The sequence below is a fragment of the Xenopus tropicalis genome, chromosome 1 (assembly GCF_000004195.4).
Source record: "Xenopus tropicalis strain Nigerian chromosome 1, UCB_Xtro_10.0, whole genome shotgun sequence".
NCBI lineage: Eukaryota > Metazoa > Chordata > Amphibia > Anura > Pipidae > Xenopus > Xenopus tropicalis.
Window position 1 is genome coordinate 74,223,851 of NC_030677.2, and position 14,467 is coordinate 74,238,317.

General features: G+C 37.0%; 1 protein-coding gene across 5 annotated transcripts in view; it reads left to right on the forward strand.

Moving 5' to 3' along the window:
- Window positions 1-2,101: 2,101 nt before the first annotated feature.
- The window catches only part of emcn (endomucin), a 53,757-nt gene continuing 41,391 nt past the window's right edge, over window positions 2,102-14,467 (forward strand). For 2 of the 5 annotated variants that reach the window (XM_031903130.1, XM_031903131.1), the window contains exons 1-4: window positions 2,103-2,248; window positions 9,032-9,091; window positions 10,893-10,952; window positions 13,431-13,490. In XM_031903130.1, coding sequence (XP_031758990.1) covers window positions 2,194-2,248; window positions 9,032-9,091; window positions 10,893-10,952; window positions 13,431-13,490 — 235 coding nt within the window. In that variant the 5' untranslated portion in view covers window positions 2,103-2,193. Of the gene's footprint in view, window positions 2,249-9,031; window positions 9,092-10,892; window positions 10,953-13,430; window positions 13,491-14,467 lie in introns of all 5 variants that reach the window. The other 3 variants (XM_004911098.3, XM_031903132.1, XM_018096278.2) reach the window with 3 other exon arrangements.

Here is a 14,467-nt window from a genome sequence, read left to right on the forward strand (position 1 = left end):
GGGCTCAGGGCTCCTGTAGCGTCACACGCAGGGAGTTGCGTGTTAAAAGTACAAACGTAGCCAAATTAGGGTTACAAAGAAAAAACATTAGAGGTGTGTTATTGGCACAAAATCATTCCACTAAGTATTCATTATATTTCCTAATGTTTGGGAGAAGGTATGGTATCTACTGATGTTACACAATGTTAATAAAACCAAAGACAAAAAAATAAGAAACAGTGTACTATGATGGAGAAGTGAGGAAAACAAACAGAGAGTAAAGAAAAGTGGTGAAGAATGGTGGAAAAGGGAAAATAGGATGCAAAGGACAAAAAGTCAGGTGGGAAAGGAGCAAGGTAGAAAGGTAAAAGAGAAACAAAGACTAAATGAAAATAGAAGAGGTCAAAAGACAACATATGAGGAGAGATCTGCCAAAAGAGGCAACAGAAAATGGGGGAGAAAGAAGGTGAGTTGGTGTAGATTAGAATATACACACTTCACCAAGATAACCCATTTACTAATCCAGGGCCCTAGGGGTGTTTTCACATGATCCTGTTAGAAATCAGATTCCCCATTATCAACCAAAAAAACTTCAGGACTTTCACACAGGCCAATCACTGGACTATTCACTCAAAAAAAGGTGTCTGAAAGAAGGAAAGGAAGACAGAAGGACAGAAGGTAGGCAAAGAGGAACAAACAGGGCACTGCAAGTATATACTAAAGTATCTTATAAAATAGGTGAGTTTCCCCTTAAGTAATAAATATAAGGCAATTTACATTAGTAACATTCATTCATTAAAATATTAGGATTGGCAATTTCCCTTGTGGCAAGAGAAGGTCTTCTTTAATATTCTACCAGGTTGTTCTGTAATCTTAACCAGCCCATACATTTTGTAATTTTTTAAAGCATTCTTGTGCTACAAACATAACACATTGTACTCATAATAACCATGGTATTGTTTTAAAACACATAAAATATCTAGTGTTTTAGAAAATATTTCAGAATACAATTTAAAATACGAATAAGAAAAACATTTGTTTGTAGTTATGAGATGAATCATGATCATAATAATAAGAAGTAAAAGCATGACTAATGAGAAATATTATAGAATAAAGAGAGAGATTAATTAGAAATTAAGACCTAAAAAAAACCTGAATAAAGGCACGTGAATCTATTGATTAAAGTTATATTTGTGTTAACCATCTATCTTTTTTTAGTTATCTTTCTCTCTTCTGGGAGGCAGGGAGGGGGTTTATGTGCAAATTGGTCTAAGGTTTATTGTTTTTTGTTTTTTTTAACATATTTTTATTGATCTTTTACATATAGGGTTAGATCACATATTGAGTTTTCTTTTCTTGTATAGTTGACAAGAGTATATATATAGTCTTCAGCATAATTTGTTTACAATGATATATAATGTTGATATTAAGATTTTACCATCTATATGTATCTAAATATGCAGAAATAGGATCTGCATGTGATCTTGATTACATTGAAGAGAGGTTACTTTACAATTACAAATTCCTAATATATAAAATATGTAAAATAAAGCTAATGTGTAGTTGGTGCATGTTTTTTTTAGATAACTGTGGAATTAGATATTATGCTTCTTCATCCAAGCCCCTCTTAAAGTGTACCAAACACTCAATCTACCTAGGCCCTAATAGGCAATCGTGTAGTTGTTCTTTTGTTCCAAGAGATTCCATAAATTACACCGTGTTTTATGGTCTATGGTTGTGACACAAGGTAGCATTAAATTAATTTCTCACTCTCTGGATTTTAACTTTACACACACACACACACATATATATATATACACATACATATAAAAAGTCCCAAAAGTGTGTTGTATGCATTTTCTTTTTTTTCTTTTTGTTTGAAATACTTCAACAAAATAAAACAATTTCATGTAACAACCATTTCTCGCATATCCCTGTTGCGGCACACACATGGTTAAATCAAATCATATTTTTTATTCTTGAAAACATATCAGCCTGTCAACTGAAAACAAGTTCCTGTGAAGAATTTAAACAATACATTCCCCCCCTTGTCCTGAAATCCCAGCGGGGATTTAGTGTTTCCTCCAGTTCTTTATCAGTCCTAAAATAAGCAAAGAGAGGCAGTGCTAGTACACACCTTTTCCAGATGATAATTAAGTCCCAAACTGCTTGGAAAAAGTACCAAGACAATGTGAAGGGAAGCCACGGAGAACCATGAAGTCCCTAGCAGCTGCAGTCCTGTTTCTAGTGCTGGTAAACCTCGTTTTGGGTAACTATACATTTTCTTATATTTATTAAGCTCTATTAGAAAATAGAGGGATTTCATGGGAAAGCATGTGTTATTGAAACTTTAGACAATAATCCACCTTTGTGCTTGTTTTATCTTCAGCAGAATGATTTTTTAGCATTAGTTGTGAGTAAGGGCAGCTGGGACTGGCGAGGAGGACCTTGGAATTTTAGGCCTGGAGAGTAAGGCATTTTAACTTTTTTATGTAGCAAAACTAAGCCCTTAAACTCCCAGCAAGACAGCTACTGTATATCTTGGGCCAGTATTCGTTAAGGTTGCTGGTCACAGGGGAATTTGTGGAGCCATTCAGTTTGCAGCCCTGTGCTCTCCTGTATTTAAGAGTGCAATAGCCCATTAAATATGTCGGATGGCTTTATCAGCATGTACATCATTCTCTACAGAATTATACTGGATAATGAAAGATAAGTATAGAATTAATATTTGCAAAATAGAAAAACAAGGAACTGGTTTCTCATATTATTGTGGCTGGTATCATAGCATTCATGCTCTGTGTTATGCGAGGCTGTCAACTTGCTCTCTATGCAGGCGGCTATGAGACATTTTACTAGCAAATGCAGTTACTGATTTGCTTTATCATGGAATGCCCATCAGCAGAGTTCATTAGCAGGAAAACAATAACTCTAGAAGAGGGGCAGTTTTAGCCTGGGGCAGAGAAGGCAATTGCCCTGGGGCTTCAGCATTAGAAGGACAAAGCACATAATGTCTAACATTTGCTAGATATCTTAATTATATGCACTGGGATATCCAACCTGCAGCCCTCCAGTTGTTATGGAACTGACAGCTGAAGGCTGAAACACGATGCTCATAAGGGAACACCACACCAAGCAATGCGCAATGTATTTCTGTATGCAGGGCTTGGGTATGCTGCTCCATCCCTCCCAGCACGGTGACATGTCAGTGGCCAAACTATGTAGGAATAGGAACAATTCTGATCAGATCATTAACCACTGTGCAGCAGTCCTCAGTCTCTGCAGGAGCCTCTTTTTCTCAAAATTAGCAGAGAATTGCGGATATTTACTTACATATGTTTGGAGGCTTTTTATTCTATTTAATGTTTTCTAAACCCCAGCAGGAGGGCCCCAAAAAAAATTTGAGTTGCCATTTATAAAGGTAGCAGTGTGGTGTGTCTGTGGTCTGTTCCATGGAAAATAATTATCTACCCAGTATAGTTACAAACTTACATAGTTAAGTTTAACCCTTCCAAGTAAACCCAGCACACACATAAGTCCATACTGACCTATCTATACACTCACATACATAAACTATATATACAACCACTAATACTAACTGTAGATATTAGTATCACAATAGCCTTGGATATTATGCTTGTTCAAGAAATCAACAGAATCTGCCATCACAATATCACTCGGAAGGGCATTCCCTAACTTCACCGCCCTTACCGTGGAAAAACCACCTATTCTGCCTCAAATCTAAAGGGGAGGCCTCTGGTGTGTTGGTCGTTTTTATGGGAGAAAAGAACACCCACTATCTCTATATAATTCCCTCTAATGTACTTGTACAGAGTAATCATGTACAATTAGACTTTGTCTAACCTCATAGTTTAAATCTTATAGTTCCTTATCTTATATCTTCCATCCCAAATGTAGGTGCACGTCTCTGCACTTTCTCCAGCTCATTAATATCCTTCTTAAAGGAAAACTATGCCCATGTAGGTCTAACAATGTAGGTCTCTATAAAAATATATTGCATAAACAAGCTCATATGTAAAACCCTGCTTCATCTAAATAAACCATTTTCATAAAAATATACTTCTCCTGGGATTATTCAAAGTGCACACAAACAAGCAAAGTCACATGTGCATGCTAGGCCAAATCAGCCAATTAATGGACAGAGTCCTACATTGTGTTTTCACACTACTTCCTGTTACAGGAAGAGCTGCATTCTTTCTGGTCACATGGTCTCTGGAGCACACACCCCATCATTAAATGGCAGATCAAGGGAAAGGATGTAAAAGGGCAATATTTACTGATATATATATATATATATATATATATTCCAGTTTGGTGAGATTCTTTAATAGGTCACTTAATATAATATTAAACTACCTGTATCTGTTGGTTAAGTATTCATTCTGAGGGTAAAGTTTTCCTTTAAGGACTGGAGCCCAAAAATGCACCACATACTCAAGGTGAGGCCTTACCAGGGACCTATAAAGAGGCAAAATTATGTTTTCATCCCTTGAGTCAATGCCCTTTTTTATTCAAGATAGTACAGGTATGGGACCTCTTATCCAGAATGCTCAGGACCTGGGGTTTTCCGGGATTGGAATCTTTCCATAATTTGGATCTCCATAACTTAAGTCTAAGTTAAGCCATAAGTCTTAACCCACCCCCTGGATTTTAACTTTCCTTAACCTTTAATTTTATTCATTGTTGCAAACAAGTGTGGGACCACTCAAAATACTCAAAATATAATTGTAGGAACAACCTAGCAATGCAAATGAAGGCATAGCAGTCCAAAAATGCTAATAATAATAATAATAATTATAATAATGACAGTTTATTTTTCAATTATTTTATGTACTAGTAGTACTTCACTTTTATAAACCAAATGTCCAGCTAGGATGGCTGTAGAGCTTGGGGTACACAGGACTCCTAACACACAGGATGGGCCTTCGCTATGTGGAAGAGTATATATGGATGCTATTGTTATACTACACCTCCCACTGCCAAATGAAATAGTGATGTAAAAGAAGGACACCCGGAGTTCTTTTGCAGTAAACCATAAATAAACACTTTTATTGACCACGACAATAACAATGCAGGGTTATCAAAACTTACAAATGCAGATGGAATGGCAGGCATGCAGATAGATTTGGCAGCTGAATCAATGTGATGCACCACTGTGGAGGACCAGCTTGGGCAAGTAGATTAATGTCCTTAGGGTTGACACATTAAACAGCCCAGATTCCAACAGCAGACTTGATCAGGGAGAATAAATCTAAGCCTGATACCCTTATCACTACTATGGTCCCTTCACTATGGCAGCAGAGCCTTTTAGGAGACTACTCTCTGCTGTATTTCCTGTTGGAGCGAAGAAGGTACTCTTACTAACTAAGACTTACTATCCCTCGTTCACAGGGTCCCTGCTCCCCAACTTTACTAGAGGAACAGATATCTCTAGGACATATCTCTAACTCCATGTCTGGGACTTGTTGATCCAAGGCTCCCTGGAACATCTGCCTGGTTCAACAGATGCAGGCCAGAACAGGAACATCCACCCCTAACCAACCACTATGTTAAAGTGTGGCAGGAAGTGGTCATAAAGCCTATGAGCCAATAATTATAGCTATGCTAAATAGAAAAATAGAAACATAGGTATCTGCCCAGTAACAATGAAATAAGGAAGTGTAGGGTTTAAAGCCATAGGGGCATATTAACACTATGGGCTCCTACAATGGTGTAATTATCAAATTGCTACATTTTGCCCAACACTGTGTTTGTGCACTTGCTTGCAAAAATCTCAGCAAATGAATGTCGCATTTTATGATTAAAAATGAAAGCTCCATTGCTAACCTGAAGTTAGTACCCAGAAGTAGGTATCATTCTTTTTCAACTTTTTATCAACTTTTGACTTTGAGAAAGGTTATTTGAAAAGCCTGGTTTATAGTTCTAACAGTTCCCTCCACTATCACAAATAGCAAACCCATACAGTGAAAATATTCCTGTCCTTTTCCATCCAAATTAAAACTTACCAGCCATGTTAAACATGCACCTTTTACAGCAGTGTAGCACCATCCAAATATTGCTGAACTACAATTACAGTACCAGTATTCTGCATGTTTTCAAGGAATAAAGCATGTTGGAAACTGCAGTCCAGCAACCAATTCTTAAAGCAACAATGCAGAATATAACTTTTCTCTGATCAGCCAGGGTCAACGGCCTAAATAATTCAAATAAAAAACCTGCCTCATTTTGCCATTCGCGAATTGTTTTGTGAAACTTCTGTGAAAATTCGCCATGGAAAAATTTGTTGCGTGTCAAAAGAAGTTGTGGTCGTGCCAAAATTGGGCGTGGTTGCATCAAAAAAGACGCAGGCGACAAAAAATCTGTGCAGCAAATGCGTTTCACAAATTTTTTGCCGTTTCACAACTTTTCTTGCCGTTTCACAACTTTTCTTGCCGTTTCACGAATTTTATGGCAAAGCGAAACGGACAGATTCATTCATCACTAGTGCCCATTTCAGCTTACAAACAGAAATCGTTAAAATAAATCCTGCCCTCTGGGTGCTACCTTCACACATTTGATGAGTTCTCTCACTAAACTGAGCCCCTTGTGGACTACCACTAACAGAACAGCATTCCTGTGAAAAATAAGTTACAATAAGTGAGCTGGACTGGTGGAAAGGATCGCCTGGTGTGGCCATTCCATCCAGAACACAATAGGTGCTTGGTCCAGACAGCAAAGTCCTTTAAACAGAGACAACATTTTCTGGTTAGTAACATCACCCTTCAAGCATACATCTCCCACTATGGAGATCATAAAGGGAAAACTCACCTTTTATCTTTTATGGTGCTTCATACAAATCCTTAGCCTTGTAAAATACCATAGCCAAAGCTTTATTATCCTAACACCTTGGTTTCAGGCATGCTGTGGCACATCAACCCTTATTGATATGTTTACCCTACACCTACATCACAGAAGAAAGGCATCTGCCCTAGATTAGAAAAGGCTGAGCAAAAAACTTTGATAGCAGTTTTACACACCCCTAATAGGCTATTACTGTAATAGGATGGCATTTATTGTTGCTATTACACATGCTCTCTTTGTCATAAACTGAATAGTGCAGCTGTAGTTACCCTGCGGGCAGACAATTATACTACAAATCCAGCTGATTGTAACATTTATTATGAGAATAATTTACATAAATATAATAGGTTTAAAAAACAAAAGCTTTCACAGAGTCTGCACCATTTAAACTCACAGCTATAGCTATTTTAGGTCTTTTTCCTACCACTATGCCAACTGGCTTTTGGCCAGTATGCTCTCCATATGCCTCTGCAACCATCCCAGTATTCATGTGACCTGGACAATGGCATATGGGGGCACAAAACCTAAGTGCAAATGTAGCAAAAGGGCATAGTATTTGGGCCAAAAAAGTGTAGCACAAAGCCCCTTATGAGCTGTCCCTTAAAGGAATTTTCCACCTTTGAATATGATGTAGAGAGTGATATTCTGAGACAATTTGCAATTGCTCTTAATTTTTTATTATTTGTGGTTCTGGTTTGGAACCAGAATCAGTTATCTGGTTGCTACGGTACAAATTACCCTAGCAGCCAGGCATTTATTTGAATGAGAAACTGGAATATAATTAGCAAAAGACCTGAATAGAAAGTTATAAAAAGTAACAATAACAATAAAATCGTAGTTTTTTGGCTGCCGGGGTCACTGACCCCCTATTTAAAAGCTGGAAAGAGTCAGAAGAAGACAAATAATTCAAAAACTATACAAAAGAAAAAAGACCAGTTTAAAAATTGCTTAGAATAAGCCATTCCATAACACACTAAACCATTTTAAAGGAGAAGGAAAGGTAAAAGCTGAGTAAGCTTTATCAGAAAGGTCTATTTAAACACAGCCATAAGCACTTACAGAAACGCTGCATTGAGTCCTCTATCAAAAGAAACACAATCCTTTTTTCCTGTGAGAGTCTGCACAGCTCTCTCCTCTCTCCCATCTCCTGCTCCTATGGGGGTTCCCTATTTTCCTGGTGGCTTTTCCTTTCCCAAAGGTAAAGAAAGGATCCATCTCACCACATTCATAATGCTGCTGTGTAGGACCAGAGGACTATAAGCTTTGTGCAATGTAATCTTGTTCCTGATTTAACTAGATTTCTTTTTATTATGTTTTTGTTGAATGGCATGGCTTAGTGCAAGAACATGTGCCTTGGTCTAGTTCACTTAACCTTTATCAGCCACAGTTTCTCCCCCTATTGAATTCGATAGAAGCATAGAAAAAAACCTAACTCCTAAGTGGTTTGAATTTCCTGATACAGGATAGTGTTTATATAAACAGAAACTACACTTTTAGAGAGGCATGCCCATCAAAATGATTGTTTTCCAAGAGAAAATGTAAGCATGGCTTTTTCCCATAATCCAGACACAAACACTTACTTTTAAGCATCATAGCTGCAACTTAGATTTAAAGAAAGGCAAGGCACTGCATAAATAGAAATCATTATTCATTTGTTAAAGGAATATTTGTAATCTAGTGAAAAACCTTAGTCTGCTTAACAATAGAACGAACACAATGATATAGTTGGTGCTGCACTAAGTATCCAATGATATTGATCTACACTGGGAATTTATACAAAATGAGCAGTAACAACGAGTGGGCTGTGGGTGATGCACATTTGTTAGAATCACTGCATATCCTAATATGATGATCTTCCTTGACATTTCATTGTACCTGAACCTACATGACTGATCTGTTGAAAGTGCAAATGTGTTTCTGTGAGGTTCCTCAATTCCTTTTACCCCACTGGTCATAAAAAAAGAACAGAGCTGAAGAAAAATAGAAGACTTGTCTTTACCTCACATACCTGTGCATGCAAAAGGCTATTCCACAATGTGTTATTTTAGTAGCATACTAAGCAAATTATCACAAGCCCATATTACACTGACCAAGGGTTTATTATGACTGTTTTTTCTTTATATAAAAGATTCATGTGTTTGTGTTGAACATGTATGATTATAGTTTAGCAGTGTTTCTCTTGTTAATTTCTCAGAATCAGATACTACAGATACCACCAGTAAACCTACAGAATCTGCTTCAACACCCAAACCAGGTGCGTTCTGTGTTTGTCATGTTCCTCACACTTAATCCACACACTTTATCCCTGTTAGTTTATCAGTTAATTGGTTAATCTAGAACCCTGAAGCCAATATAGTAGGTAGCCTGTGGGATGGGGGGGTTATCATGCCAATGATGGCTGAAGCTAAGCTAATACTGCAGATGTAGGTTGAAATGTGGTGCATCTTTACCTTTATCAGGTTGTAATGTAACTATAGAGCAAGAAAACTCTGCAGCTGCTGGGAGGCTCAGAAAGTACAGGGGGCCCAGTATGGAACTGACTGATAACAGTTTCAAGAATAATGTCTTGCTGTCAAAGTTTATAGGGGGGTCCTAAATTGATTTTGTTTTGAGGCCCAGTAACTTTTATGGAGCTCACTTGTGGTGCTCCCAAAATGTTCACATCAATGAGCCACCAGCTCAGTTTCCAACCTCAGATTAAGCCAAACCCCCTCCTACCTTCAAGTAAGCTATAGCTGTTTCTACCTGTCCTTGGAGGTACAGGGGGCCCAGTGGGGTACGCACTGATAACAGTTTCAAGAATAATTTCTTACTTTCAAACTAGTTGGTTTCTGAATGCATTTTAGATAATGTGATCGAGCACAAAGAATGATCATTTCCTAGCTGCAGCAACTGTAACACTCATACCCCCATATAATTAGCTTCTCTCCCTGCTACTATTGCTACCATTGTATGACACATCCACACAAACCAGTGGGGAAAAAGCATAGACCCAGAATAGGAAAAAACTCCATTTATAATGCTGCTGTGCAGGACTAGAGGATGATAAGCATGGTGCCATTTAATCTTGTTACTGATGTAACTAGATTTTTCTCCATTCTGTGGAAAGTCATGTGCCTTGGTCTAGTTCACAAAACCTTTATCAAGTTTCTCCTCCTATTGAATTGGTTTGAAGCATACTTAAAACTTAACTCCAAAGTAGTCTAAATTTCCCGACACAGGATAGTGTTTTAATAAACAGAGACAGGAACTATATAGAAATGCTCATCAAAATTAGTGATTTCTACAACAAAAGAAAAAATGTACAGTACGTATGGCTTTTTTTACATAATGCACACATACTTTTAAAAATTATAGCACCAACTGAGATACAAGGAAAACCCAGGCAGTATAAATAGAAATAATTATCAAGACATTATAGGAATATGTGTAATCGAGTGACCAAATTTAGTCGGCTTGATAACAGAAGGAACCTATTAGTGCAGCACTACTGGAGATATTCAGTGATTTTGCTAAAATATCTACCTTGCGGATAATAAAGATGATCAGTTACAATGAGTGGACTGTGGGTGATGCAGAATATTTTGTTAGAACCACTGCATATCCTGATATGATGATCTTAATTGAGATTTTACTAGACTTTAAACTACATGACTGTTCTGTTAAAAGCCCAAATATATTCTTTGACCTTCAGCATAAAACCACAACGCCTTTCTGTCACTAAACTGCATGTTCCTTTACTGTCCCACAGCTCCTGACATCTTGGATATGTTATCACCAGTTAAGGATATGTATTACTGAGTCTGAATCTAGTGAACTGCTAGACTGGTGACTGGTAGGGCTAGGGATCAATATAAATATGACTTTTACTGCAGTGTTTTGTGTGTTTATATACAAGGAAGGCCATTTTGCCAATGTGAATAAGAAAAAAGGGAAAATGGGATATATATATATATATATATATATATATATATATATACAGTATATGCTTGACTTTCAATCTCTAGAGGTTTAAAGGTTATGCATAAAATATATCTCTCTCATTAATTCCTCAGAGTCGCATACTTCACATCCCAAAGCTAATCCAAAAACAGATGTTTTAATACCAAAACCAGGTATGTTCTATAAATTCACATAGACTCTGTTTTTTTCATGTTCCTCGCCTACACTCATGTATTTATTTTTTTCTGATATTCTATTGCTAATGATCTCTATATAATGAAGTTTTGAAAAAAAAAAAAAATAACAAACCTTGTAAAGCATACATCAATGTATGTTGTTGTATGTGGTAAATGGTTAGGGTATTGGTTAATTTAGAATCCTGATATTAATATAGTGGGTAACCTAAAGGATGGGGGTTTTCTCATGCTACTTGTAGCTGATGCTCTGCTAATACTGCAGATATAGGTTGAAATTGGTGCAGCTTTACATTAGGTTGGTAACTGAGCTGGTGGCTTACTGTGAAAATATCAGAGCACACCCCATGGGCTACATAAAAATTACTGAGCCCCAAAACAAAATCAATTTAGGGCCCACTCTAAACTTTGACATCAAGGCATTATTCTTGAAACTATATATTGGTATGGGACCTGTTATCCAGAATGCTCGGGACTGGGGTTTTCCGGATAAGGGATCTTTTCGTAATTTGGATCTCCATAACTTAAGTCTGCTAGAAATCATTTAAATATTGAATAAACCCAATTGCCTCCAGTAAGGATTAATTATATCTTAGTTGGGATCAAGTACAATGTACTGTTTTATTATTACAGAGAAAAATCATTTTTAAAAATTAGAATTATTTGCTAATAATAGACTTATGGGAGATGGCCTTTCCGTAATTCGGAACTTTCTGGATAACGGGTTTCCAGATAAGGGATCCCATACCTGTACCCACTATATTAACATCAGGATTCTAAGGTAAGCAGTAACCTAACCATTTAATTCTGTCTCGGGCCTACTAACCTACATAGTTTTCTTTCTGGTCTGAAACTGAGAATCATGCTTGTCTTTACACTGTTTTACACTTGCAGGGGACCTGTTAGACACAACAGATTGGTTTCTGAATGCATTATGTGATCCAGCACAAAGTAATAGTGATTCCCTATCTATAGCAACTGTAGCCATCATACCCCCATATGATTAGCTTATCTCCCCTGCTACTATTGCAGCTTCCTACACCATGTCACTTGCATCCTTCCCCTCAGTGTTTATCTCCTGGTAAAAAAAACTTGTTCTGAAGCTCTTGACTTCCTCGAATGCAGTCAGTGAGAGCAGACAAATCGGAATACACTCCCCACTAATCAGTGGCTGTCAGTAACACCTTACAGGAAGGAAGTGACATCAGGATAGTTTAGGGCTAATCTGATAACAATCACAAAATTATTTAAGGTTTAATTTTTTTATGTGCTTATTTTGTACTGATTCTATGGCACTGCCACACTAAAACCAGTGGGGAGAAAACACAGACCCAGGATGAGAAAAACTTCCATCATCATCATACTGCTGTGTAGGACCAGGGGATTACAAGCACAGTGTACTGATGTAAATAGATTTTTCTTCATTCTCTGGAGTCATGGCTCAAGGAAAGAACATGTGCCTTGGTCTAGTACATGTGCCTTGGTCTCCTTGTATTAAATTGGTGAGAAGCATACCAAAAGCCTAACTCCAAAGTAGTTTGAATTTCCTGACACAGGATAGCATTATATAAACAGAGGCAGGAACTACATATTTAAAGAAACATGCTCATCAAAATTAGTGCTTTCTCGAACGTAAGTAAAAATATAATTATCCATTTAATGCACATATGTACACATACTTTTAAACATTATAGCAGCAACTGAAATATAAGAAAAACCCGGGCAGTGTATAAATAGAAATAATTATTCAGATATTACAGGGATATTTGTAATCTAGTGACAAAATGTTGTCTGCTTGAAAACAAAAGGAATATATTAAGGCTATACTAGATATCTAATAGTATTGCTGAAATATCTACAATGAGTGGGCTGTTGGTGATGCAGAATATTTTGTTAGAACCACTGCATATCCTGATATGATGATCTTAACTGAGATTTAATTGGACTTTGACCTACATGTCTGTTCAGTTGAAAGCTCAAATATATTTCTCTAATAATTTTCTAATTGTCCCACTGATCAAAGGACACTGAAGATGATTTTAAAAGAAATTTAATTGAACAACAGGAAGGCCTTTAAATGCAGAGAAATGAGCATGAAATCACAGCTGCAACGGCACTACTTTCTATTGCTGAATTGCATGTTCCTTCACCATTTCACAGCACCTGAAATTGTTATCACCAGTTGTTATCACCAGTTAAGGATATACATTACTAAGTCTGAATCTTGCGGATTGCTAGACTCTGAGGAGACTGGTAGTGTTAGAACTGCAATATAAAAAAATATGGATTTTACTGCAGTTTCTGTGTTAATACACAAGGAAGACCATTTTGGCCATTTAAATGAGGAAAAAGGGGGAAGGGGATATATAGAAATGCTGTCTCACCAAAACCTTCACTTTCAATCTCTAGAGGTTTAAAGGTTATTTCTAAAATATATATCTCTTATTGATTCCTCAGAGTCGAACACTTTACATCCTAAAGGCAATCCAAAATCAGATGTTTCAACACCCACACCAGGTATGATCTATAAACTCGCAAGTAAATAGACTCTTTGCTTGTTTCATGTTCTTCACTTACAGTCATGTATTTATTTCTCTGACTATTGATATTGATAATGGAGTTTTGAAGAAGTAAAAAAACAAAACAATAAAAAAAACCTTGTAAACCTGGCAATGTATATTAATAGGCATGACTGCCACCACACCATGAAATGGTTAGTCTATTGTTTAATTTAGAATTCTGACGCTAATATAGTAGGTATCCTGAGGGATAGGGGTTCTCTCATGCACTGGTGGCTGGAGCTAAGATAATACTGCAGATATAGGTTAATAGAAATGTGTTGCATCTTTACATCAGAGGCTCCTCTTAACATTGGAATTTCTACATTCTTCATGAAACTATGTATCAGTTTGTACCTTCCAGTAGTCCTAGGATTTACTTCTTCGATAGGTACGTCCCAAGCACATTCATCAGCCCAAACCCCATCTACCTTCAAATCAGCCCTACCTTTTTTTGTGGTCTAAAAATAAGGACTGTGCTTCTCTTTATACTGTTTCTGTCCCTGTGTAACACTTACAACTAGAAAGGGAAGTTTGAGAACAAACTTCATGTTGGGTTGAAATCTGATCTAATGTTGGCTCTGCCCACTGTTTCTAGCCATGGACCACAGTTATATAGTAAAAACCCCTATGGTGGTGGTTAGTGGATGTGCTCACTTTTTTTAACCTTAAGTTAAAGTCACCCAGTGACAAACAGTGGGCACCCTGGCGTAAATAGTGTGAGAATGACAGCATTTTAAATTTAAACCAATAAAATTCAATGGATGAAATCTGATTGGCTGTTAGTGGCCCAACCCCCTTTTCCTATTTTTGAACTGCAATCCTCCAGTGACCAACTTTGCATGGTCTGTATAACTCTCTGTTTATATTGCTATTATTCATATGCCAAAGGAATTACATAGTGCCAAACACATAATTAAATGTAAGTATACATAC